Here is a 27384-nt window from a genome sequence, read left to right on the forward strand (position 1 = left end):
GAGTTACCGTCATAGACAGTAAGGTGGACTGAGCTTCTTATCCAAACAATACCAGAGAGGGTTAAAGCGGAGCTAGTAATCAAGGATCTTTGACAATACGGTTATCTCCCTATGGCGCGAAAGAGAGATTACGTCAAAGCTAGCTTCCCTCCAACCGAACAAGCTAACCATTCTTCTTACGGGTAACCAACGTTACGGACGAGGTAGTGGAGTCTGTTTTACCTTTGTAGTGTTTATGTGGATTACACAGAAGCTACAATATCGGCACAGGATATATGTTATATGAAGTTATGGTATTTCAAAAAAATCCTAGAATGAATGGACTTCTATGGGAGTTAGCAGAGAGGTGGTCCCTCCAGCCTACGTCGATTCTTCTACTTCCGGGAATTCGCCTGCCCCCTTGGGTAAACCAGAGCCCATGGTGGTGACTTCAACCGTCACTTTTCTGTCATGCATCTGACTGCAAGCTGTACAAACTCTGCCGTCATCATATCCAAGGTAAGAACTACAGTACTTTTGTATGCCAATTGAAAACTGGAATTAATTAGGAAAATACTGTTTTTATATTGTAGCATTAATGTTAACCTAAACCGTTTGTTAACCGTCATGTTAGAATTAGCTGACGTTTGCTAGCTAGCGAGCTAACATCGCTAACGTTAGCTGTTAATGTTAACTTTTCCAATAACTAGCTTTACCATTGTGTGGAATATCTGGAATGGTAGTAATATCATATCCAACAATAAGTCTGTCTGAGATTTCGTTATGGATGTAAAGTTTTAGTTTGAATTAAATGGCCAAGGCTATCGTTAGCTAACCTTGAAGATATAACTTAGCCTGCATGGTCATTAGCAGCCACTAACGTAGGCTAACGTGAACAGGTTGTTGACCTAACTCAATATGATACCGACAAGTCAAGGGATCTTTAGTTTGAGAAGGATAACCTATAGTGTTATATTAAGCCATCCTTACACCAGAAGACTTGACCAGATTTGGGTAAGATTATTGAAAGATTGTAGTCTTTTGAGTAAAGCTTGAATGCATTAGTTAAAAAACGCCAATCTTTCCCAAATCTTGTCAAAGTATTCTGATGTATGGGTAGCATTAGGCAAAATGTTCTTCATTTCATAGCCCTTATTTGGTTGTACCTGACTTGTGCCAAGGCATGTGTTCATTTAAGATGCATGTGAGGGCAGTAGTGCTTCAGTGATGGTCTTTTCATGTTATGTGTATTTTATTAATCTTAATTTCCCTCTGTTCCCTGTTTGCAGGCAGTAAGTTGTGAAGACTGCTTCCCTGAGAACACTGAGTGCATTCTGGAATATTCCAAATGTGTCCCACTTCCATACAAAAGAAGTTCGAATCCCGCAAGAGAGTTCACTCACCAGGTAGAGACAGACAGACAGACACACACACACACACACACACACACGTAGAATAGCAAATAACATTATTTGCATGTATTTGTGTCTGTTACTGTGTTTAGTTTATCCCCTTTTTTCATGTGTCATTAAGTAAAGATCCGTCATTATTGTCAGCTGTAACTTACCCCGATATTTATTTATAGCCTACTGTCTTGTTCATACATCGGTACACGTCGCAGCTGAAGGAAACAAGGCAAGTCAAGGTTGGCAAACTTATATTTGTTCCACCAACGTCATCGTCTAACATTGCCATGATCGCAGAGAATAAAGTTGCATCTCATTGGACTGCAATTGTATCTTGCGTTTGTCTGTTGCTCACAACATGCAGCCAAGGACTTTGCTAAAGTAGTTTAAAGTGGTTAGCCAGTCATCGTTTTTGTCTGATACAAGAGGACCTATGATGCAACTATATGGTCTGGAGGCAGAAGGGCTAACATATTTCTCTGTAACATTTCCAAAATCCAAGTGAACAAAACACTATACAAATCAGAAGTATCTACTGATATCTTTCTCCGCCGAGTTTGTTCCTACTATTTGCCACTTGCCGTGCCGCTAAGACGAGCTGAGAAGGGCGCATCATGAATAAATATATAGCCTATAGGCTACTGTAAACGTTGGCTAACATTGCCTACCTAGCAATGCTATCTATGCAAATGCAATATGTCCAAAGGTAATCTACGGTAGGCGACTACATCACATGAAGTTTAGCCATGTTTACCATTATGTTGGTGGTAATGTAAATAATGTGTTGAATATATGCCAAACTGTGCATGATCATAATTTTGTTAAATCTTGTTTTCTATTGACAGAAACTGAAACCCTCACAAATAAAGTCACAAATCAAGAATTAACATTGATGGTGATGGTGGCAAGGGTGCCTTCATAAGGTAATTATCATTTTTGTTTGTACACCTGATTCACTTACCAACTTATTTTGTAATGCTTTGATTTATATCTTAATCAACAATAACATAATGTATAGCAATTGCTGTTTTATTTTTTTAGGTGCCATCCAGCAAGTCCCAGCCTGGAGCCAGAGGCTGGCACTGCACGTCAGATGGGGGAGGATCTATGTTAGGCGTCAGGAAGGTGGTTTAAGCAAGAAGGCAAGAACTTCTGCAGACAGTGTTGCAATTAGGTATGATACTTTTGGAAATTGATCTTAATGCCTTAATTTAAAAAAAATGAGGAAAAATCCAGCCTTTAAGTACAACAATTTTCTTTGTGAATGAATAATGTATCGTGGAAATAAGTGTTCCTTAAAGGTTGGATTTTTCCTCATTTTCTTTTATTACGACATTAAGATCAGATGATTTTTAAATGTATGTGTATGCTAAGGTTATGTTAACTTATGAGCACAACTGTAATACATATCTCCATTACTTCTAACTATTGCACCTGACTTCTAGGCTGCTATTGTGGGTTTGCTTTTATTTGTCACACAAGCTGAGTTAATTATATTCATGGACAGGGTCAATTGTAACATATGCTTTCTTTCTCTTTTTACAGACACCTGACTTTTACTGAGTCCCTTTTCTGGTTTGTTTTGGATGAACTAGAGTGGTGGGCACAGAAATTTTGTCGATGGGTCAAACATTCACACACTCACTCACACAACCACACTTGTGGATTTGTCAAGCAACAAATCTTTGTATATAATCTGTTGCTCATTGAATATGCTTAATAAATGTTGTCTTCTTGACTTGTACATCATGTTTACGTATATATTTTTGTATTACAAACCAGTTTGGTTAACACAATGCATAGCAAAGGGCATTTGTCATGTTCACTTAAGCAAGAGTTAGAACAACTTAAATTTTCAAGGCAACCAGGTTACTTTTGTGGAAAAGTTAGATCAACTTCATAAAGCTTGTTGTATTAAGTAAAATGTTTGGTCAATACAAATTCAAAATACTAGTCAGTACGACTTCTATGTTGTTAAGTTAATGACGACTTGAGTTGACTCAACTCAACTAGGTTAGTTGACATGATGCATAATTGAAGTTGCATCCACAAAATAGAATGTTGTGTCAACAATGACTCCTTAGTTGATGGAACAGGTCATATTTGTCAGATCAACTAGCCATCTCAAGTTGACACAACTTATTTGCCTCATTTAGTTAACTTATTGTATTATTTTCAATTAACTCAAAATCCCAAGGCAACCAGGTTACACGCGTTTTTAAGTTGAATCAACTAATATTTTTTTACAGTGTATTAAGCTACAGCACAAATATTTCCATCCAATAATAATAAGCAAGTCTAACCTCTGAATTTCTTTTCAAAGTGCACCAGATTGATGCATTTAACCTCTTTGCACCAGATTGATGCATTTAAAAAGTATACAATATTTTCCACTGCTTAACAAGCACAATACCAATCAGTTTTCAGAAGCATAAGGATATTGAAACAAGCTAGATTACAGTAGCCATGTCAAGAAACATAACAAAAAGAAAAACACACCACACACACACATGCACACACACACACACACACACACACACACACACACACACAGGTTATGTTTGCAATTAAGTCAGAAAGAGCAACACAAATGTCCATGCTGGTCAGAAAGAGCAACACAAATGTCCATGCTGGTCAGAAAGACCATGCCTCGCTGCCCAAAGGCACCTTTTCCAAATTGTAGATGCAGGTGTCATGGTTTGCTCTTTTCTTTCTTTCACATCACATTGTGCAGCTCCTGCAGCCTGTTCTATTAGCTCGGTTCCTGTTCTATTAGCCTGGTTCCTGTTCTATTAGCCTGGCTCCTGTTCTATTAGCTCAGTTCCTGTTCTATTAGCCTGGCTCCTGTTCTATTAGCCTGCTTCCTGTTCTATTGCCTTCTCACTGAATTAGAGACAAATTAATGAGACTAAACCGAGTCTCACAAGCCTGTACAAAGCACTCAGCAAACCCTTCTCCTAGGATGCATGCATACAATTTAGGGGAACTTATACTATAATATGCTTTCTTTATTTTGCAAATATATCCTACATAATAGTCCTATTATTTTGACATATATATTACATACAGTGTACCACGTTTTGTAAGTGTCACGACCCCCTGTGTCCCTTCAGGCCTCTCCTGGTCAGTGCACAGCCAGGTAGGGCCTGATTAGGTCAATTAGGAATTGTGTACACCTGCATCAGGGTGTGCTTATATAAGGAGTTCTCCTCTCCTCCCCTTTAGGCACCTTTCTTCTCTCTTGCAGGCACCATTTTGACTTTCTCTCTGCACTGGCACTTTACTCTTTCTCTCCTCTCTCTCTCTCTCTCTCCATTTAGTCATCTTACATACTGATGCTGACATTGCATTCATACATACATGCACGCCAACACTCATCTTCCCCCTAGACACATTATGGTTGGTATCACTATTTTTGCTTAATCTTAATAAATTACAAATTGGAACTTTGTTGTCCGTCTCCCTTTATGTTGCGGTCAGTAAACGAGCCGGCCGTAACAGTAAGGCTCAATACAGATTAAACAAAATACTGTTCCATTTTCCAAATGCCATTTAGTAGAGCAGGCTAACCCATCAGATACTGCTTATTATCACAAACATGACAAACACAAGGGACATAAGACAGCAGTCACAGCCTAGTACAGTGGTTCTAAAATGGGGTACGTGAAGACACTCCAGGGGGTATGTCAGATTTTAAAATATACATTTATTTAAAAAGTAGAATCCAGGCAAAAATACTTTAAAAACAATTATTTAATACATATTTCATGTCCAAATGATGGCACAGTGATGGCACAGTGCTCTGTTTAAGTCTTTTTTTTTTCTCAACTAAAAATGCTTTGCGCTGGTTAGGGGGTACTTGGCTGAAAAAATAATTCACAGGGCTACATCACTGAAAAAAGGTTGAGAAGCACTGGCCTAGTACATGGTATGGGAGCGAAATATTCGTGGGCGGGGACACACCGCACACAGCAAAGTTGTCGTGGTGTTGAAGTGCAAGAGGAGGCTACTGCGTGTCCCAACGTATTTATACAGTCTATGGTCCCAACACTAGTCGGCAGCACTTGGTACGTCGGCCAGAGTAACAATTACGTCATGACGTTGTGACAGGCGAGAGGTAAATAAGGAAGAGATAGTCTGGCTGGCCTACTTCAAGGAGCAGCTGATGTCTTATGCTCATGTCTGCCTGTGGTCTAGGTTTTCACCGATGTCTGGACAAACGCTTGCGAGTATGTATGTAGCTGAAGATAGGAAATAAGCTATCCAGCGACTGATAGATGACTGTACCGTTCAACTGAAATGAAGAGACAAATGGGGAACAAGACTTCATCGAATGCTCCAAAAACTGAGAAATGGGAAAACGTAAGTCACGTGTCTGTGAAGACGCAGGCTAACGTTCATTCTTTCCATTATTGCTGAATGTAATTTAGTAAGATTAAACCTTGTTTAACATAGCTTACTAAAAATATATCGTAGCCTAGATGGGCTACACAGGACGGGCCTAGGCCTACAGCTAGAACAGAAACGCAGATAGGAAACCAAAACCAAAACAGCAACCACGTTATTCTTACTGTGCCTGACATGTCTTACAGTTAGAAGTCCCCCTGGTGTGTATGGGCTGATTGTGGTAAATATTAACTAGGCCTACTTGGATTGTTTTTTACTCTTTAGCAGACAAGTAAAACAGGTTTAGTCTGAAAAGTTACACCAAAAAATGACATACCAGGATCTATTTTTTGTGTGGTAGGCAGTAAAGCAGTAAGCAGGTCTATCTACCTACACTTGTGTTAAAATGTAATTAAAGCCATATGCCTAGTTAGTCTATTGTAACAAACAGCGAACCCAAGCTGAATACAGAGGTTATATTTGATGGAAGACACAGACAACGTCATAGGGAAACACGACTCTACAACCATACATGAAACACACAGTAAGGGTAATCACACACACCCACATGAGTATAATATAGGAGGCACAACCAAAGAGAACTCACACACACACACACTGACCAGTACGTCACACGACTTAATACGCAACTAGTAAGACACAATAGCAGCAGTATTCTACCCACAGGGCATTCTGGGTACCCCAGCAGACAGTCCGGAACCCACCGACGCTACACTATGTTTGGGTTCTAGAGATTACAATTTAGACTACTTGAATAAGTTGTAGCCTTAAAGTAATTTAAAAATGTCATGATTTACAAATGTTCCATGGCTTCTTGTTTTAGTTGTTATTACAGTTTCATGCAGCTTTAGCAGTTGTTTACATGTCTCTGTCCTTGGCTTAAAAGTTGACAAGAATGTACAAAATGTCAAAAAATTGGGAATTGTTTCAAGAATACGTTGCCTAGTAGGCTAGTCTACATATTGTAGCAGTAGCAGGGCCGCAGCCCTGGAGGCAACATGGGGGGGGGATGACCTATTGGGGGCGGCATGTCCCCCTCAAAGTATACTGTGATTATGGTCTTGACCTGAAGTAATGAAAGATTTGCTCAGATAGCCTATTGGTTTACATTTCAGATGGGTCCTCCTCAGTGGTCAGATGTCCCGTCTCTTCCGCTGGGGGTGCTGGAGGAGATTTTCCACAACATTCCTGCTCAGCAGTTGGTCTGCACCTGCCGTCTGGTGTGCCAGGAGTGGAGGGAGACGGTGGACAGTGGCTGCCTGTGGAAGGAGAGGTGTCGACGAGAAGGCCTTCACCCCTCGGACTCAGACAAAGTTCCAAGTGACTGGAGATTGTTCTATTTCCTGTGCAAAAAGAGACGCAATTTGTTGAAAAATCCCAAGGCAGAGGGTGAGGATTGCGTTGTGGTGGTTCAACCCATTCAGCTGTCAGTGCAGTGCTAGTGTATAGTAACCCATTTAAAGTCACCCATGCCTTTTTAGTTCACATATCTGTCTTCCTGTTTATACGTCACTGCAGATAACTTTTCAGGATGGGACCTCATAACTGTCTTCCTGTTTATACGTCACTGCAGATAACTTTTCAGGATGGGAGCTCATAGAAAACGGAGGGGACAAATGGAAAGTAGATACTCTCTTTGCGGAACATCCAGATATAACCGTCAAGAAGAACTTTGTCACCTCTTATTTGTAAGCAAGCTTTATAAATGATTATACCATGATTTATAAATGATTTATTTTATCATGAATTGATGATATGGACTGTATAGTTAATTTCATTTCATGTCACCAAGACCTTGTTGAGCAAGGACATACCAGTGAAAAAATAACTCCTTTGTTTATTTGTCCTCATTTATACCTTGTGTTATGGAACTGAACAAAACTCCCTTGATCTTTTCAGCTCATGTGTGAAGCGTCAGCTAGTTGACCTACGAGCAGAAGGCTACAGTGCTGCTTTCATGGATGAATTTCAACCTGACATTTTCATATCTGATTGGTAAGACATTTTCATATCTGATTGGTAAGACATTTTCATATCTGATTGGTAAGACATGGATTTGTGCCTGTTCATTTCAAAGGGCCATATTATGAAGCAAGGTAACTGGCTAACTGTATGTACACACCGCCGCCGACTTGAGCTTTCAAAGAAGCTCGGGTCGCCCTGTCAAGGACGCTTGTCAAAAAAGTACAGGGAAGCTTTGGACGCTTTGGCCGCTCTGACATAGCAGCATTCTACGTTCGATCATGTTCTATCTTACTACTTTATTTAAAGGCCGACTATTCCGATTGGTTGCTGGTCGTTGGTCGCTGAATCGCGGCAGCGGTGTGTACGTAGAGTAACAAGGTAACTTTGACAGGGACTGATCATCTCTAAAAGAACACTGTGCTGAGCTGCTATTGTGTTTTTTGGAGATCACTGGTTACTCCCAAGATTACCTGGGTATGCCAGTGACCTTGTTTTGTAGTATTCCCTTCAGCTCTATTGCCAGCCAGATCTCACACCATACTTTATATTCCTGTTGCTTCTGACAGGTATGCACCACGTTGGGATTGTGGTTGTGAGTATGAGATCTGTGTTCAGCTTCTCGATGCAAAGAAACAAGTGCTCCAGTCTTTCAGGCCTGACAAGGTGTATTTTGACCAATGGAATGACCAGAAATGGAATCAGGTAAGACTGTTTTTTCCTCTTGACATTTGTATTATTACCGTATTTTCCGGACTATAAGTCACACTTTTTTTTCATAGTTTGGCTGGTCCTGACGACTTATAGTCAGGTGGAACTTATATATGAAAATATATATAATTGAACATGAAACATTTCGTCTACAGCTGCGAGATAGCGCTCTAGGCTTGTGGAATGAGATTGTGAGCTTGGCTTGCGACAATTTTTTTCCGGTGGTGGGTTTGGGGGTTTCATACCTAAATCCTCAAATTATGGCCGGGATTTAGCAATATAATCAAACAGTCCAAACGTAAATTAAATTCCAAACCAAACATCTTCTGCTTTTGGCCTACCGGTACACCACTCCAAACGAAACGCATGCTTCACAATAAAACGCACCACGTAAGAAATAAAGAATACAAGCCTAAATAAAATAAAGGCCTAGCTGCCTCGAATACAAGCCTGCCCCAAATAAAGGCCTCGCTGCCTCGAATACAAGCCTGCCCCAAATAAAGGCATCGCTGCCTCAAATACAAGCCTGCCCCAAATAAAGGCACTGTGCTTTGCGCAGCCTAAGTAAATAAAAGACCCCAGCCATAATTTGAGGATTTACGATAGTCTGTCTCCTAAACATTCCTGACCCGTTATCCAGACATGCATGACAACATTTGAAAACAAACTCACAGCCATGGGTTATTTTGAGAATGATGACTTTCTGTTCTGCATTGTCCTAATCGTTAAAACGAGGCATATATGACAAGGCATTGCAACAATGTTTACAAAGATACACTGTAATGTGTATATTGTTATACACGCCAAAACCAAAAAAGGACTAAAATATAGCCTGCCCGTATTGGAGTTAAGGCATATAAATTAGTGCAGATCAATCACACAAGCTCTGAGAGCTTTGAAACTTGGCATGTTTATAGTCAGGAAGTTGCTTTACCTACTAGAAAAGACTGGATGTAAATATCTTGATGTATGGAATGAATAGAGACATGTAAACATACACCTAAAATAAGCGGACATGCAAAAAATGAATATCTATGCAGAATGTTTTCATTTACTTTGTAGCTATATGATGGCTTGTTGGAAAGGTGGGGTTGTTCTGAATCCAACAATACCAAATATGTAAATATAGTATGACGAATCAGGGTGTTCTGTCACTCAATGTATGAGGTGTCCAAAATGAAAGAAAACGGAAAACTGGCAAAATACAGTCTCAAGTCCAAATCACATTATCAGTGGTGAGAAGAATGTTGACATTCATTGTTACTGCACGGTAAGTGCTGCTCTATATTTACATTTAATAATGATGCATTTCATATGTCCCAGTATTAAACAATTAATATGAAACACAGATCCAATTGAATCAGGTTAACATTGGAATGGAACACCTTTATTAAAATATTTATATTCACTTGAATTTTGTTTTGGTCAAGTCATTACTGAATAATGGAAAATAATATTGTTAGCTTTTGTCTGTCCAGACCAGCAGTGGACAGTACAGCCTACACTGCTTACTTCACCCCTAAGTAGCTAAACAGTTAGTTGTAGAAACTACTTTCCCTAGCTAAGAAACTACTTAGCCCTCTGACCAATGTTGCATGTGTAATTCAACTTGATTTGCATTTCAATGAAAATTCTGAAATGTATCATTTTTCTGTGTATCATTAAATGTATCATTTATCAATGAAATCATTTTTATATATTTTTGTGTATATCAATTTTTTATAATTATGGAGAATGTCTTACAGGCATTGGATCCAAAGCTTTGTATCATTTGTGGGAAACATTTTTAAAAGGGCAAGAAAAAAGATCCCCATGTCCAAAACCCTACAGTAGAAGGCCTCCAACGCATACTTACCCTTGCTCAGCAGAAAGAGAGATGGTGATGTCCATAAAACTCTGGCTCCATATACAGATGATATTTCCTCCAAAATCAAAGTTTCATATCATGTAGAGTGAACTAATGCAGTAAGACAAAAATCAGTGAGCAGCAGCAAGTTGCAAATGCTGAGACTTCGCCTCTTCGGAACACAACAGACATCATAGCATAGTTGTACACTTCCCATCCAGGGTGTCTTCATTTTGGTAAAAGTTGTCAATGGCTGCATCAACAATTCCATGTTCAGCAACTTAAGTAAGAACAGTCGGGATGTAGACACCACTGTCCTTAATCTATATTTCTTGCGTTGACACACCTTCATGCTCAGCAATGGTCTTTAGTATGTTCTCATAGCTATCAGTCAAAGAGTTGAGAGTCCTCACTTTCCTATCTTTGGACAATACTGTTTTATCAATGTCTTCAGTGAGCTTAATAAAGGCTTTGTTATAGACATTGGTCTGCTTTTTTATTCTTTTCTATGGCTTCTGCTGTATTTCATTTAGAGATGTAGTGTGCAAGGCATTTTATGGTATTTGGTAGAAATATCATCTGTATATAGAGCCAGAGTTTTATGGACATCACCATCTCTCTCTCTGCTGAGCAAGGGTAAGTATGCGTTGGAGGCCTTCTACTGTGGGGTTTTGGACATACATGGGGATCTTTTTTCTTGCCCTTTTCAAAATGTTTCCCACAAGCTTTGGATCCAATGTTTGTAAGACATTCTCTATAATTCAAGAGACTAGTGAAAAGGAAAAAATTCAGAATTTTCATTGAAATGCAGATCAAGTTGAATTACACATGCAACATTAGTCAGAGGGCTTTCTTAGCTAGGGAAAGTAGTTTCTACAACTAACTGTTTAGCTACTTAGGGGTGAAGTAAGCAGTGTAGGGTAAGTATGTAGGGTAAGTAAGTAGGGTAAGCTCTAATGTCCACTGCTGGTCTGGACAGACAAAAGCTAACAATATTATTTTCCATTATTCAGTAATGACTTGACCAAAACAAAATTCAAATGAATGTAAATATTTGAATAAAGGTGTTCCATTCCAATTTTAACCTGATTCAATTGGATCTGTGTTTCATATGAAATGTATCATTATTAAATGTAAATATAGAGCAGCACTTACCTTGCCGTAACAATGAATGTGTCAACATTCTTCTCACCACTGATAATGTGATTTGGACTTGAGACTGTATTTTGCCAGTGTTTCATTTTGGACACCTCATACATTGAGTGACAGAACACCCTAACTTGTCATACTATATTTACATATTTGGTATTGTTGGATTCAGTACAACCCCACCTTTCCAACAAGCCATCATATGTGTTTGATAATCCCTGGTAAAGCAGCTAAAGTAAATGAAAACATTCTGCATAGATTTTCATTTTTTGCATGTCTGCTTATTTTAGGTGTATGTTTACATGTCTCTATTCATTCCATACATCAAGATATTCACATCCAGTCTTTTCTAGTAGGTAAAGCAACTTCCTGACTATACACATACAAGTTCTCAGAGCTTGTGTGATTGTTAAATTAACAGATATTGTTATACACCCCAAAACCAAAAAACAATCTTAGCAGTAAAATATTTTTAGCCAAGAATCCATTTCATATATGGGAGACCTTAGAGAAAAACATTGTTGGGTTTAGTTCTACCTCCGGTAGGGGTATCTCAAAAATGTGGGGCCATTGTCACTAGCCTAATAATAAGACCACACTTTAATAGTGATTGGTGTAAACCGCGACATTTTAGCGTCCCAAAAGGCTTTTGTCGGACTCGGGACACGCAACTCAGAATCGGGACTGTCCCGGTTAAACAAGGACGTCTGGTCACACATTCTATGTGAATTTAATAACTTGCCTTTTCAGATTAAATGTCCATACTGGTTAAGAAAGACCTGTGAACCGTCTCTAAAATAAGACCTGTGAACAGTGTCTAAAATAAGACCTGTGAACAGTCTCTAAAATAAGGGTAGCTTCCTTAGTATGCGCCATAGAGCACGTTTTCATGCCGGGAACCGGTTTGAATCAGTTTATTGCCCAAATTCCGTTTATGTAAGTATTCCGTTTAAACCTGTTTACATGCAAGTAGAATGTCACGTTTTGAGCATATTCCTGTTTACATAGCAATTGTCATTATTCCGAATAAGTCAGTGACGCAGCCCACAAATAGGCTCCCAACGTCATGACGTAAATCTCCGCTGGTGGAATTCCCTCTTTTGGCTGAATAATACAACGTCTTCAGGGTCTTCCACCTGTATTTCACTTGTTCAGGCATACGCCGATAGCCAGCCTCATTAAGTTTTTTATAAATCTTTTTAAAAAACGTCTCTATGACTTCCGGTGACGTCATGATCAAGGCAACAGCCTGATTTCAGAGCTCCTGAGGAGAGTCTTTTAAAAAACTAGCCAAGGCGTACTTTTATTTTTATTTTAAACTTAAAACAACCATACCAAGAAATCATAATGGCGAACCTTCGAAAAGAATCAGAAAAGAGGCCCAACAAGCAATCTAAGACGTCTAAAGACCAACCTGATTCTGAGCTAAGTGAGGAAAGCATGGCGGCAGTGCTAACCGAACTGCGTACGTTGAGGAAGGAACATGCTGAAGCTTCAAAGGATACCAAAGAATCCTTAACGAGGGTAGAAACTGCTCTTAGTGAAGTGGCAGACAGGACGACACAACTCGAACAACGAATGACAGAGTATGAAGAGAGACTGGTTGACTCGGAGGAAAAAACTCAACGAAATGAAAGAGCCCTCCGCTATCTACTTCATCGAGAGGCTAATATGGCTGCCAAATGTGAGGATCTGGAATCGAGAGCGAGAAGGAACAACCTACGCATCTATGGAGTGAAAGAGGATGAAGAAAATAACAGCAACATGTTGGAGTTCATGAGCGACCTTATCCGAACATCACTGGCGTTGCCGGGGAGCCAGGACTTAAACATAGTGAGAGCACATCGCTCTCTAACCATGAAGCCGAAAGACCCGAAGAATCCACCCCGGTCCATTATCGTCCGATTTCTGGACTACAGGGTTAAGGAGATGGTAATTCAAGAAGCGTGGAAACGTCGTGGAGGAGTGACATATAACGACCAGAAAATTTTCTTCGACCAAGATTACACTGCTGACATTCAGAAGAAACGCAAACAAGTTAGGGACATAATAAAGCAATTGAAAGAGAAGAGCATTAAAGCGCAATCACCATTCCCAGCAAAGCTAAAGATCCATCTAGATTCCGGCGTGAAGACCTTCGCAACCCTCGGAGACGCAGCTGAAACTCTCAAGGACCTGGGTATCCACGTTGAACGTGATGAACGGGAAACTCTTTTCACCGAACTTTTACAGAACAACTGGATGGATAGAGCATACAGGCATAACATGATGACCAACGCAGATCTCAAAAGCCTACTTCACAAAGACTAACGCCTGCTGTAAACATATCCAGTGTAGTAAGTAGGTCTTGGTTAAGTTATGTAAGATGGACACGTTTTGGCTAGTGTATTCATAGAAAGCTACGGTAAAATATGTAAATATAGACTCTCCTCACCGGAGGAGCTTTTGAGTTTTTTTGTTCTGTTTTATCTGGCCTGCAACCTACAGGCCATAGCAAAGGCGATTGATCTGCGTAGTCTATAGCCTTTCGCACATAGTGCACACCCCCGGAGAGACCGGTCACAACTCTCCGTCCTCGTTGAGACTGATGCTTTTTAAATCAGTCGGGCTTTTGGAAGTCAGTTCTTTCTTCCTGTTGATTGTGTGTTCTTGTTTCTTGCATTGTTTGATTTTACATGTAAACGGTATACCTGTGCAGTCATATATAGGTGCATTTTATATTGAAGAAAGGATGTTTATTTTAAAAGGTATGAAGGGGTACAGTTGTCTATGAATAATTTAAATATAGTCAGTTATAATGTCCATGGTTTAAATCACCCTATAAAACGGAAAAAAATATTCAATCAGTTGAAAAAAACACATTGCTCAATTGCTCTGCTACAAGAGACTCATTTAAGTGAAAATGAACATATGAAACTAAGAAGAGAATGGGTTAGTCTAGTATATAGTGCTTCACATGGAAAGAAAAGAGGGGTGGCCATCTTAATAAACAGAGCTTTGGCTTTCAGTACTGAAAAGGTGGTACAGGACAAATTAGGAAGATTTGTAATGGTGGTGGGAAGTGTGGGAGAACTTGAATTTTCAATTCTAAATGTATATGCTCCAAATGAGCATGACCCAAATTTTTTCAAAGAGCTGGCAAATATCATAACAGATAATTCCAGAGGAATGTTGATAGTAGGAGGAGACTTTAATGCAGTACAAGATGGAAAGATGGATAGGACGCCAATGGAAAAGGGGCCTCCAAGTCCTAAAACACATATGTTAAATAATTTCATGTCTGAATTGGGCCTTGTAGACCCATGGAGAGTTAAAAACCCCAAGGGGAAAGACTTCAGTTTTTTCTCCAATGTGCATAACAGTTATTCTAGAATTGACTTTTTCTATATTCCCCCACAATATATGTATAAGGTAATTGACTGTCATATTGAGCCTATAACCATAAGTGACCATGCTCCAGTCATGTTGAAACTACACTTAGGAACGCACTCTTTCTTCAAGTACTGGAGAATGAATGTATCAATACTGAATAACACTGAAATTGTTGAGGAGTTGAGGCAACATTTAAAAGAATATCTTGAGACAAATGATAATGGGGAAGTCAACCCTACAATACTATGGGAGGGAGCAAAAGTAGTTATGAGAGGGAAGATTATACAGGTTTCATCCAAACTGAAGAGAATGCGAGTGGAACAACAGCTGGAGCTAGAAAATAAAATAAAGGTGTTAGAGAGGCAACACAAGGGGGCAGGTTCAAGCAACGTTATTACTGAACTTACAGAAGCAAGAAAAGCCTTAGATAAACTGTTATCACTGAAGGCAGAAGGAGCTCTAAGATTTACTAAACAGAGGTACTATGAGAATGGAAACAGAGCTAGCCGTCTTTTAGCTTTTCAACTTCGCAAAGCCCAGGCTAACCGAACTGTTGCCAAAGTAGTTCATCCAACAAATGGTAAAACAGTTTCACACCCCAAAGAAGTGGTAGAGGCATTTGCAACTTTCTATCATAATTTATATATGGAACCTAAGTCACAAACGACAACTGATAACACCAACATCTTCCTTAAAAATCTAGAGCTCCCCACATTATCAGAGGATGCGTCATTACAAATGATATCACCCATAACAGATGAAGAAATAAGAAATGCAATAAAGAGATTAAAAAATAATAAATCCCCAGGAGTTGACGGTCTCCCTGGAGAATTTTATAAGTACTTTATTAATGACCTGACACCAGTGTTAACTGAGGTGTTTAGATATGCTCTCTCTGAGGGTAATCCTCCTGAGACCTGGTCACAGGCCATCATATCTGTGATACACAAGGAAGGAAAAGATCCAACGCTATGTGAAGGATATAGACCTATTAGCCTTTTATGTAATGATCAGAAATTGTTGACAAGCATCTTAGCGCAAAGAGTTCAAAGACATATTGGATCACTTATTAAGTCAGACCAAACAGGGTTTATTCCATGCAGACAGGGTGCTAATAACATAAGAAGAACTTTAAACATAATTACCTGTGCAAAGAAAAATAAACAGACGTCGATGCTTATAAGCTTTGATGCACAGAAGGCATTCGATACTGTGAATTGGGAGTTTTTGTTTAAGACATTGTCTGGGATGGGCTTTCATTCAAAATTTATAAGATGGGTAACAACTGTTTATAAACAGCCAAAAGCAAGAGTCAGAGTGAATGGATGCTGCTCGGAGTTCTTTGGCCTGCAGCGAGGAGTGAGACAGGGAGATTGTCTTAGCCCCCTGCTTTTTGCCATAAACATTGAGCCCTTGGCGGCATCTATTAGACAGAATGAAAAAATAAAGGGGATAATGGATATGGGAAATACAGAACATAAAATATCACTGTATGCTGACGACATTTTAACTTATACGAGTGATCCTATTGTTTCTGTACCTGCTCTAATGAACACTCTTAAAGAGTATGGTGAACTCTCTGGATATCAGATTAACGAATCCAAGTCAGAAGCTATGATGTTAAAGGGGCAGTGGCCTACACAATTAACAGGAAGTCTTCATTTTCGCTGGTCACAAAGATTCAGATACTTGGGAATAATTCTAACTACAGATCTATCAAAACTGTTCACAGCCAATTATGGGAAGTTGATGAACTGTATTAAAGCAGATCTTATAAGATGGGAACTATTGCCACTCTCTTTGATGGGAAGAGTGGAGACTATTCGAATGAACATCCTCCCCAGAATGCTTTTTCTTTTCCAATCTTTGCCTGTTCCTGTCCCCTCAGCTACTTTCACCACTATAGGAAAATGGTTTTCTAAATTCATATGGCAAAGCAAACCCCCTAGACTTAAACTCAGAAGATTACTATGTACAAAGATCAATGGAGGCCTGAATTTACCTAATTTGAAACAATATTACTGGGCAGCCCAATTACGATCCATGGTTTCCTGGTTAACTCAAGACAAAGATACTGTTTGGGTAGGGATGGAACAGTCTGAATGTCTAGATGTTCCATTGAACTCTATCCCATTCCTCAACTTAGATACGGCTAGGATGAAAAAGCTTACAAACATATGGGTTAAAAATACTTTGAAAGTGTGGTCTACTGTAAGAAAAAAAATACAATCACCTACGACCATATCCAGAGCCATAAGCATAGCTAAAAATATAGAGTTCATTCCAGCAAGACTAGATAAGGGTTTTGAAAGATGGAAAGACAAGGGTTTAGAAGTCTTGGACCAGTTATTTGAGGGAACGGTGTTAAAATCATTTGAACAAATTAAAGAAAAGTACGATTTGGCAAACAAAGATTTTTTCAGGTTCTTACAGATAAGAGACTATTTAAAGAAACATAAAGAATGGGAAAAGATTTGTTCCCTACCATCTAAAATAGAGCATCTTTTCATTTCAATTATACAGGGAACAGTGACAAAAAAATGTATATCATATTTATATAAGGCACTACAAGAAGACCTTGGAGAGAACAATTTGGATATTAAAGAAAAATGGGAATTGGAGATGAATACAGTAATATCTGACAAACAGTGGGAAACTTCATTTGAACAAGGGCATAAGGTAACAAATAGCCTCAGTTGGAGGGAATATGGTTGGAAGCTAAGAATGAGATATTTTAGAACACCACTTGTTTCTTCAAAGTGGAGTAATGTTTCACCTGTGTGTTGGAGGGGCTGTGGCTCACTGGGGGACCATACACATATATTTTGGGATTGTCCAAAAGTATTAGAATACTGGAAAAATATTCAAAGAGAAATAAAGCAGTGCTTATTTATAGACCTGCCGATGGAACCAATACATTTTTTATTGGGCATAGTACCTGAGGACTTCCTGGAGGATAGCCATACAAAATTGTTAAGGACACTTCTGCTAATTGCAAACAAAGTCATAACGGCCTCCTGGTTGAAGCCACAGCCCCCCACAATAGTCCAATGGAGGGATAGAGTCCAAGAGGTGTATCACATGGAACATATCACTGCAGTTTTACAGCTAAAGTCAGAAGCATTCCTCAATAACTGGACCTCTATTGTTTTGCATCTCCACTTAATGTGACTTTTTTTTCTTTTTTTCCTCTCTTTACTGTGTTTGTTTTAGTCTTTGTTTTTGTGTCTTCTCTGTTGGAGCCTGAAGGCAGATCTAGGAATAGCAATGTATTAACTTGAATGATGTCAATCAGTCTTTAAGTATTTGATCCTTGAGGGCTATGCCCTTAAACCATGGACTTACCTATCTGAACCCGCTAAAACTGACATGTGTTATTCAACTTTGTCATATAAGAATTTGTTTTGATGCACTGTATGACTGATATGAAAACAAAATAAAAAGAAGTTCAAAAAAAAAAAAAAAAACGTCTCTATTACGACATTTTCTCCCATCGATGAATTCCATGACATTTGCATGATTGCAAGACATAAGTTTGTCTCCTCGTCTTTCCAAAAGTGTGCGCGTTGTTTCGACATGATTAGGAAAGTGTGTGAGAGACAATTGGTTCATTTGATCCTAATTCTGTGCAAATTGAGCATGCGCAGGCCTACACTCTTCCTTCTGGGAGCATATTCCGTTAAAAGGGGTGGTACAGGATTTTGGACATAGGACCCCATTTCCAAGTTAGCAAGTGCGATATCTATCAGTGGAGACCCCTTTAAGGTGTTTTAATGACCCAATAGTCCGTTTAAAACATGCATATGCAAGGGTAGTAAACCGAATATGTCCCTTTTTGGTTTATTTCAATCAGATTAAGGTGTTTACAAGACACACACATATTTGGTTTATTCCCAATAAACTGATTCAAAACCGTTTATTGGCTGCATGGAACCACGCTCATTGAAAGTTTGCACATTCTTTTTCTCTCTCTCATTCTTGGAGGTACAGTAGCCTCCCGAGGATTTGCTCTGCTGCCGGCTTGTGCCTCCACATCGCCCAAAATGCCTGATTGCATTGCATTCTCCACATTTCTAGCTACATTTTCATGTACCACATCAGCATTTTTGTTCAGTGAATCTCTTGTAAATTGCTTTACAATTACTGCTGAGCCCTTCACTCCTTCGTCCGTCTTCATCATTCATGGTAGAATTCTCATCTTTTTGGCCTCTATGTATCCAGTTACATAGTCTCTGTCTTCTTGGATTTTGTGAAAAATGTCTAAATAAGTCTGTGAAAAGCGAAGGTCTCGCTTTCACGGGTCTCACCGTTAGTGAGCCTTAATTCCTTACACGCAGCTCCCACATAGCATATACACTGATAAACGCATACAGTTCCCGACGTGCATCACATACACCGACCCGCGGCGTTTCAAAGCCTACCGTGCTAGCGACCGCTACAAACATTACATTTAAAACAACCACAATGCATGTCAGTTCAGTCTACTACATTTATTTATCAACATACATAGCGAACAGTGAGGTACCCACTGATTCAGCTCCATTGTTCATTCCGTAGTAGCAATAAACTCACTTTTGAAACATACACAACACTCACGCATCTTGTTTGCCAACGTTCTGCTGGGTACGTCCGAATACTGGTCCCCTGGGGAAACACGAACCGCATTGGAGCCAGTTCCTTATTCACTGTCCCGGGACAGTGGAAAGTGGGTTGTTTGGCGCGGGGGTGGTGAGTTGGCGTGTGTTTAATTAGTTTGTTATTATTTGTTATGATTGTTGCATGTAAAGTCCCTGTCTGTATGTAAAGTATATGTGTGGCCATTTATGTACTTTGTATGGTAAAATTATGTGTTGTGTCATATGTTATGTATGTGTATGGAAAAGGTCTATAGTTATTCCTTATGTATTACACCCTGTTGGACAGTGAGCTCTACCAATTCACTTTTGATTGGTAGGCCTACTTAAGGGAGAAAGAGAGTGGAATGGGAGGAGTAGTTTGGAATGGCAGAGTACTGCGTCAGCTTGCTGCGAGGCTGTATGTGTGAGTTTGTAATGCCTATGATGGCCGGTTTTCTTTTCTTTTCCAAAGTATTTTTGTTTGTTTGTTATTTCATATATTGCACCTGCGCACTGTAAATAAACCTGCACCTTTATCACTTAAAACTCGAGAGTTATTTGTTGTCTGCCAACCCTTCAAGCACTGGAGTTTTCTGGACACGCCCATCCCTGAAATGTGAGTTGGGGGTTGCAAAGCCTCTCTCTCACAAAGTCGGTGCGACTTATATATGTTTTTTTCCTCTTCATGACGCTTTTTTTTGACAGATGGGACTTATACTCCGGAATGACTTATAGTCCAGAAAATACGGTACATGTGCAAAAGTCAAATTTCTGGAAATTTTCTTTTATAACATTTATATTGGTATGGTAGTATATGTATTAGGGCTGCATCAATTAATCTACTTGTTATCAACACATTAAATTATTCAAAGTATTTTGGTAATCGATTAATGAGTGAGTGTTTTTAAAAGGAATTAAACTGTTCTCTGATCCCAGCTTCTTAAAAATAAATCTTACTGCTCTATGATGGTAAACGATATTTGGTATGTGGACAAAACGGGCATTTGAAGATTACTGTGCTACGATGGTAAACTACAGTATATTTGGTATGTGGACAAAACAGGCATTTGAAGATGTTGTTCAGCTTTGGGACACACACCTTCTCTGACATTTCATTGACCAATCGAATCGATTTAATTCAGAGTATAATCTACTAGGAGTAATCAGTTATAAACATAATTGTTAGTTGCAGTCCCAATAAAACTGTCTTAAGATTATGTATCAGTCATGTGTGGCTTAAAGCAACACTAAAGCACTTTTCCTCTGTCGCACGCACACTGTTCATCTAGCACCGACTTTGCAAATCAATGTCCACAGACACGGTAGAGAGTATGTTGCACGATTTAATGAAAGTATGGTGTATTGCGACATCAGAAGCAAGTCAAATTTGTGGTTTCTTATGTCTCATTCCATCGAACTACAGATCCGCTACCCGATCTGGCAAACTTACATAGTGCGGTTATAGCCGATAGAGGGCCGCAAAGCAAATACAGAAGTGCCGTTCACCCTGTTACGAGTTGATGAACCACTGAAACGGTTTTGGAAACATTACATTAAGGTACAAAAAACTCTTTGGTGTTGCTTTAATAATATCAAACATGAAATGTAATCATGTTGTGTGCTTTTTCAGGTGACACATGTGTTCAGGAGCTATGGAAGAGGTGTCCGCTACGTGCAGTTCATTCATGGAGGGAAGGACACCCAGTTCTGGGCTGGCTGGTATGGGATTCGAGTCACAAACAGCAGCGTGGAGATCTGTCCAGCAGGTGAAGATGGGGCTTAGCCTTCCGCCTCTTCTACTCGAGGTCCAGTCCTGCTCTCCGAATAACCCCAAATGCCTACTCATCGCACCTTTTCTTGATTTGACATTCTCCAAATTGACCTAATGGAAAAGCAGGCGTGAGAATCTGTCTATTCAGCTGTTCCTAACTGATCCCTTTTACATCTCTTTGTCTTTTAATATCATATGTATTTCCATATGTTAAACATGTTTTCACTGTAACTCACTCCATCCATATATGCACCCGTCCGTTCACTAAAGACTAGTACGATTAATCCCATGGCCATTGGATCATTATGAGGGCAACTTGAACATAGAATTCAGGTCCACATTGTGAATCCACAATAACAATCTGAGGATTTTACTTCATTAAATTGAGGTCAAAGCTTTTATTGTCGTTGTGAATGAATGTCATAATGTCTTAAATTGAATGTCTTAAATGTCATAAATTATATATGTGTGTGTTTATACAGTGCTGTGCATGAGTTAAGACACCCATGCTAAAGTTGACTAAAAAGAGGAATAAAAAAAAAATGAATGAATAATGTATCGTAAATACATAAATGTTTTTCTTTAAAATACAGGGGGCCTAAGTAAGCACACCCCTATGTTAAATTCCCATAGAGGCAGGCAGACGTTTATTTTTAAAGGTCAGTTATTTCATGGATCCAGGATACTATGCATCCTGATAAAGTCCCCTTGGCCTTTGGAATTTAAATAGCCCACCCCAGCTTATAACAACCTACTCAGTGAAAAACGGCTAATTCAGGCACTGCGTTTCTATAAAGGCTAATTCAGGCGCTGCGTTTCTATAAAGTAGTACCATGCTGGTGAGCCCCCGCTGTGGGGCCAAAGGTCACTGAGGGAGGAACGAGATTCTGCATTGAGTGAATCACAGCCATCAGATACACTGGGATTGCAGCTCCTTACAAAACAGTCCTGTCATGTCAACAAATTAAAGTCTGGGATTCTGGAAAAACAGGTTATTGATATTTGAACTAAACAGCCAATCAAATTAAACTTACGTCAATAAGGTCAAAGTTCCACCAGTTCAGCGAAAGACCTGCAATAGCAAATCTCAGTAGGAGCCAGACTCCGTGCTTACCAACTCCTTTTCACAACTGGATATCATGACCAAAGATGTTCATTGTCCACAAAATGTTCAAAGTTCACAGCAATGTGTTTTTATTAAATAAAAAAAGATGCTCGTAGCTGGCTTGCTGGTTGACCCCCCCCCCCCCCAGTAGAACTCTACTGTAGACGATATATCTCAAAGGCTTAGTCACATTAATTAATCTTATTTACTGAAACAGTAAACCAGAGAGGTTTAGTTAGTAATGTTAACACACACTGGTTGGGTAAAAGGTACATTTTGCGTCTCCATGATAAAAAATGTAGTTATTATCAAAAAAATAAATCTTTATGGAATCAAATCTTTATGAAATTTTTAACAATTATGCTAATAAAACAACCTTTAGCCAATAACAATGCATTATATTTATTTTAGACCCAATTTATCCACAAAATATTCATTAAATGACTTCTACACCCCATATTATTGACAGTCTCCAACTACAGATTCATGCATTCAACTTGACTAAACATAATGTTATTAAGTCTAATAATCTATTTTTTGGAGATTAATTTACTAACTGTTATAACATCAGTTACATGCAATGTCTATTTTCTGTATTATGTAAGATTTAAGTTTTTTAAAAATATAATTTTTGTCTGTCTCAAGAAATGTAAATTCCTCTCACAGGAAACTTTGGAACTTGCCAGAGGAATGTTTTTTTTTTTTTTTTTTTTTTTTTTTTTTTTCAGGCCAAAAAGCAATAGCAATCTTAAAAGTTCTCTTAGGGAAGGCTTAATTTAAAAATGTATCACATTTGCTAAAATATATAATTTACCGAGTTTGTTTATAACAGAGTTGACAGATTTTCTATTATTACATTTTTCTTTTCAAATAAATACTTGAAGTCTTACAGGTTTAAGCTCAGCAAATACTTGTCATGTTAACTTTAAAGTGTGTTCTATGACTATAAAAAAGTTAATTATAAAAACTCATTACATTTTTTTGCTATCTCGCTACACTTGAAATGTACCCCAAATTATAGAATGACCCTTATATACAAACGATGCAAAGTCCATAGACCTAAAGTAGGACGGAGACAGAATAAGACACAAGAGAATGCCTCGGTCTACATTAATTAGCATATGATCTGCCCCATGTCAAGTGAACGCAGCATATTATCAGCCCCTTCATACACCAGGGCGTGATATTTTTTTTTCCCAGGATGGTAGGGGAAGGTACCGCTTTTTTCGCCTCTCATTGGCTAGCAGGGGTTTCGCCCGATTGGTTATTTGATTTGCCCGTGAAACGTCATCTCACGTTCATGTCAGACTGTCGGCTAGTCTGTTTTGATCGTCTTTACAACAGAAGTAAATTAAGTTAATCAACAGTAGTTAAAGTTAATCAACAGTAGGCTACTAAGAAAAGCGCTATAAGTGCGTGCCGTCAGATTTATATTCCAAGTGAATTCACAATTGCATAGCCTGTTTAGATCGTGTTTTAGATTAGTCCTAGCTGTTTGGGGGAGTTTTGTGATGAACATGTGAACTTGGGGGTACAACTCTGACCAGCCTACGTTTCGTAAATTCGCCATGGCTCTCAAGCACTGAACAGTTATCCTAAGACCAGTCTCCAACTCCTAAGAACAGTCCTTAATACACATATTTGTATAAAAGTAGCAAAGTGTAAAAGTTGGGCAGCCGTGGCCTACTGGTTAGCACTTCGGACCTGTAACCGGAGGGTTGCCGGTTCGAACCCCGACCAGTAGAAAGCGGCTGAAGTGCCCTTGAGCAAGGCACCTAACCCCTCATTGCTCCCCGAGCGCCGCTGTTGATGCAGGCAGCTCACTGCGCCGGGATAAGTGTGTGCTTCACCTCACTGTGTGTACACTGTGTGCTGTGTGTGTTTCACTAATTCACGGATTGGGATAAAAGCAGAGACCAAATTTCTTCAAAAGAGTATATATATGAAACGTACTTATACTTATACTTAAAAGAAGAGTAAGCCTATAAAGTGAGCAAATCAAAAGATCACATGCACGATTCTAAACTCTTTTATTGTGTGATGTCAGCCACACAGTGCAGATCAGTTGGACCATTTCGGACCATAGTGGTTAACATAAAGGGGAAAAAACTTTAGCACACAAACACCATTCAAGAGGAAGTTTAATTAATTGTAATGGTTTCACATCATAGATTTGTGAAAAAGATCTAGGATACCAAGACTGTATGAAAGCAGATTAAAAACATACAAAAATATTAAAAAATACAGTATTTGTGTCTTAGTTAAATGCAGCAATATATTTAATTTAATAATATTTAATATATATATATTTATACTCCAATTGGGTTCTATGGAACTATTTATTTGTGTGATTGTGAAACTCATCCGAATGAAAAACACAATGTGCTGTAATGAGGATAGAAGCATATCACTGGTATAGCATGGTGTAGCAGTCAGTCTTTCCATCATATTCCTTGATAACAGTTTCAGTGATGTGTCTGTCTCATTACCAGGTTTCACGTAAAAAAAATCTTGAGATTACAACCGTTTAGAACTGCCTAGTGTGTGAACCTTACAACCAGAAAAATCTGAGATTACAACGGTTTAGAACCGTTTAGAACTGCTTATGTGTGTGAACCTATAACCAGAATGATCTGAGATTACAACTGTTTAGAACCGTTTAGAACTTCCTACTGTGTGTGAACTGTATAACCAGAATGTTACTGAAGTGTGCCACCTAGCAGTGAGATACCATGTGACACTGAGCAACTTGCTTCATCTCTTTGTGACTTGTATTTGAAATGCTATCGACAAAAAAATTACTATCAACCAACTCATAAATTGAATGTACCGTCTAAAATGATAAGTTGAATGTAGTGTATAAAATGCAGTTTTATGCAGTTGAACGTACTGTATAACATGTGATTCAGAGGACGCATTAGGTCAAGTGAAGAAATAAACTGGGGCCCCTGCATGAGTTCAGAATGATTCTAAATATCTGGCAGGGCCTACAGGAACATTCTACAGATCTTCCCTTGACTGCATGACTTAACCAAGCTCCACAGCCATGCTGCTACAAAGCAATGACATTACTGTTTTTCTCAGTCGCTTTGGTGCTTTTCTCACATCACTATTAACATTTGCACAGCAGTTAGTGCATTTCTCAAAACAATTAGTGCAAACTGCAAAACCTAGTGGATAACCTGCAAAAGCACGTCACTTGCTCAAAATGGATAGTCCATTCCTCAAAAGCAAGTATTTATGTCAATGAAACTGCCAGTGTCATCAAAATGAGAAGTCTTGACACCATCGTTTATAAACAAGATAGTCAAAAGGCTTTGTCATGTTTTCATTATGGCAGTTTATTCTCTCAGTGTTTTCCCATGCAAAAAATGGTCACAACTCGGTGACACTACCTGAACATGCTCAAGACAGCACTATACACTTGTACAGCCATTTGAAAACTACAGTAAAGTTAGAAATTGCTGTAGTTAGGAGAGTGAGTACAAGACACTGAATATGTATGTTTCACATTTTTACTGTATATGCTCTTTGCAATTCTACAGCATTGTGACAGAATTTGATAACTAGTTCACCAATTTTGTATGTAATTACTCAAGCAAAAAAAATGAAGACTATTAGTTTTATTGGGAACGACTATTCAGCATCCATAAGTATAGTTTATTTTGACTGACATGACAAAGCAACTGGTACATGTTCAAAACATTTGCAATTTGTTCAGAGGAAGGAGAAATTGCTACTATGATGTGCACAAATGACTAAATGTTGTGGAGGTTGAACTAATAGTTATGAGAATTTTCAAAAGCACCAAAGCGACTGAGAAAAACTGTAACAGGATCCGGTCCTCTTCAGAGCACTCACCTGTGTCAGGGCAGAGCACTCCAGATATATATATATATATGAGACAGCCTTCAGAACATGTGCCAGCTTCTCTGCTGTTTCTGGAGTTATTGGTTTTTGCTTGTTTTTCGCCAACTTTTCGATGGTGGAGGGGTCCTTTCTCAGGTCTATCTGGGTATCCACTAACAGAAATGGCATCTTCGGACAATGGTGGGTGATTTCAGGAACCCACTAAGTCAGAGAGATGAGGAGTTGTGTCAAATGCACTGAAACGGTAAGAGTTGTGTCAAATGCACTGAAACGGTAAGAGTTGTGTCAAATGCATTGAGACAGTAAGTATTCCACAGAGCACATGGAGAAGCATCGGTTTGCTGAGGTGATTTTCATCAGAACACAACCTGAAGAAAGAGTGTTTTTAAAGCATGCTGTTTCTTACGCTGTGGGAATTACAAAAAAGCAGTTACCAGTAGGAAACATGATGAAAAGGTGTAACCCCTCAGATTATTTCCATCCACCTGACACTGCCTACCTTTTCTTTAACATTTTCAAACGAGGAGGTCGAAACAGAGAAGCAGACCAAAAACACGTCAGTCTGGGGATAGCTGAGCGGTCGAGCAGACCCAAAACACGTCAGTCTGGGGATAACTGAGCGGTCGTAACCGGTCATAGTGTTCCTGACCTGGAGACAGTGAAACATTCAAGCGTCTTTTACATACAGAGATGCAAAATGCACACAATAATTATACATCTGTCGGCCCAATGAAAACAGCTCCTCTGATAGCAACTGAGTGAATAAGAGAGCAATGGAGCCTTGCTGCACGCGTGAGAAACCGCAAGTTACCTGCAGTGTCAAACAACCCAAGGGTGTACGACTCTACACCGATCATAACTGTTACTGCATAGTTATCAAAAACGTGCAAGAGAGATTGGTAAACAAATTATTTAAGTCTAAATAACTTAATTACATAGATAGAAATGAGCCTGAAGTCCTCTAGGGGCGGAGCCTCCCCTATATATATCCGGGAAGGCACTAGCGGAGCTGCTAGAGGATAATCATATTCGAAGTTCGTTTGTTTATTAATATTAACCCTCTAGGCGCCACGGTCGACTTTAGTCGACAAGATGCGGTACTGAATAAAACGGCCGATTTAGTCAAATAGGGTGTCATATTTCGTTCGACTTCCACTCCACTAGATGGCAGACATGTCATACGTCATCCC

General features: G+C 39.1%; 1 protein-coding gene and 1 long non-coding RNA gene across 4 annotated transcripts; both read left to right on the forward strand.

Annotated features, from left to right (window-relative positions):
* The first annotated feature begins 327 nt into the window (after positions 1–327).
* On the forward strand, positions 328–3129 carry LOC121714249. Of its 3 annotated transcripts, XR_006033057.1 has the most exons (6): positions 333–498; positions 1269–1385; positions 1565–1624; positions 2231–2308; positions 2427–2559; positions 2931–3129. It is a non-coding gene; the product is annotated as an uncharacterized LOC121714249 (long non-coding RNA). The 3 variants fall into 3 exon arrangements; XR_006033056.1 differs by having other exon boundaries at positions 328–498; positions 1269–1624; XR_006033058.1 differs by lacking the exon at positions 1565–1624 and having other exon boundaries at positions 336–498.
* A 2369-nt stretch (positions 3130–5498) lies between these two features.
* On the forward strand, positions 5499–21618 carry LOC121714232 (F-box only protein 6-like). The gene is made up of 6 exons (XM_042099513.1): positions 5499–5747; positions 6908–7181; positions 7366–7480; positions 7692–7787; positions 8324–8459; positions 21079–21618. The coding sequence occupies exons 1-6, from the start codon at positions 5685–5687 to the stop codon at positions 21229–21231; spliced, it is 837 nt and encodes a 278-aa protein (XP_041955447.1). The 5' UTR covers positions 5499–5684; the 3' UTR covers positions 21232–21618.
* Positions 21619–27384: the final 5766 nt, after the last annotated feature.

Source organism: Alosa sapidissima, chromosome 7 (genome assembly GCF_018492685.1).
Source record: "Alosa sapidissima isolate fAloSap1 chromosome 7, fAloSap1.pri, whole genome shotgun sequence".
Lineage (NCBI taxonomy): Eukaryota > Metazoa > Chordata > Actinopteri > Clupeiformes > Clupeidae > Alosa > Alosa sapidissima.

Bases quoted from the DNA above. Each gene is read 5' to 3' on its own strand.
- LOC121714232 (XM_042099513.1), top strand. From the start codon at position 5,685: ATGAAGAGACAAATGGGGAACAAGACTTCATCGAATGCTCCAAAAACT. The intron at 7,182-7,365 runs GTGAGGATTGCG...ACGTCACTGCAG, and splicing joins GAAAAATCCCAAGGCAGAGG to ATAACTTTTCAGGATGGGAG. The intron at 8,460-21,078 runs GTAAGACTGTTT...GTGCTTTTTCAG, and splicing joins ATGACCAGAAATGGAATCAG to GTGACACATGTGTTCAGGAG.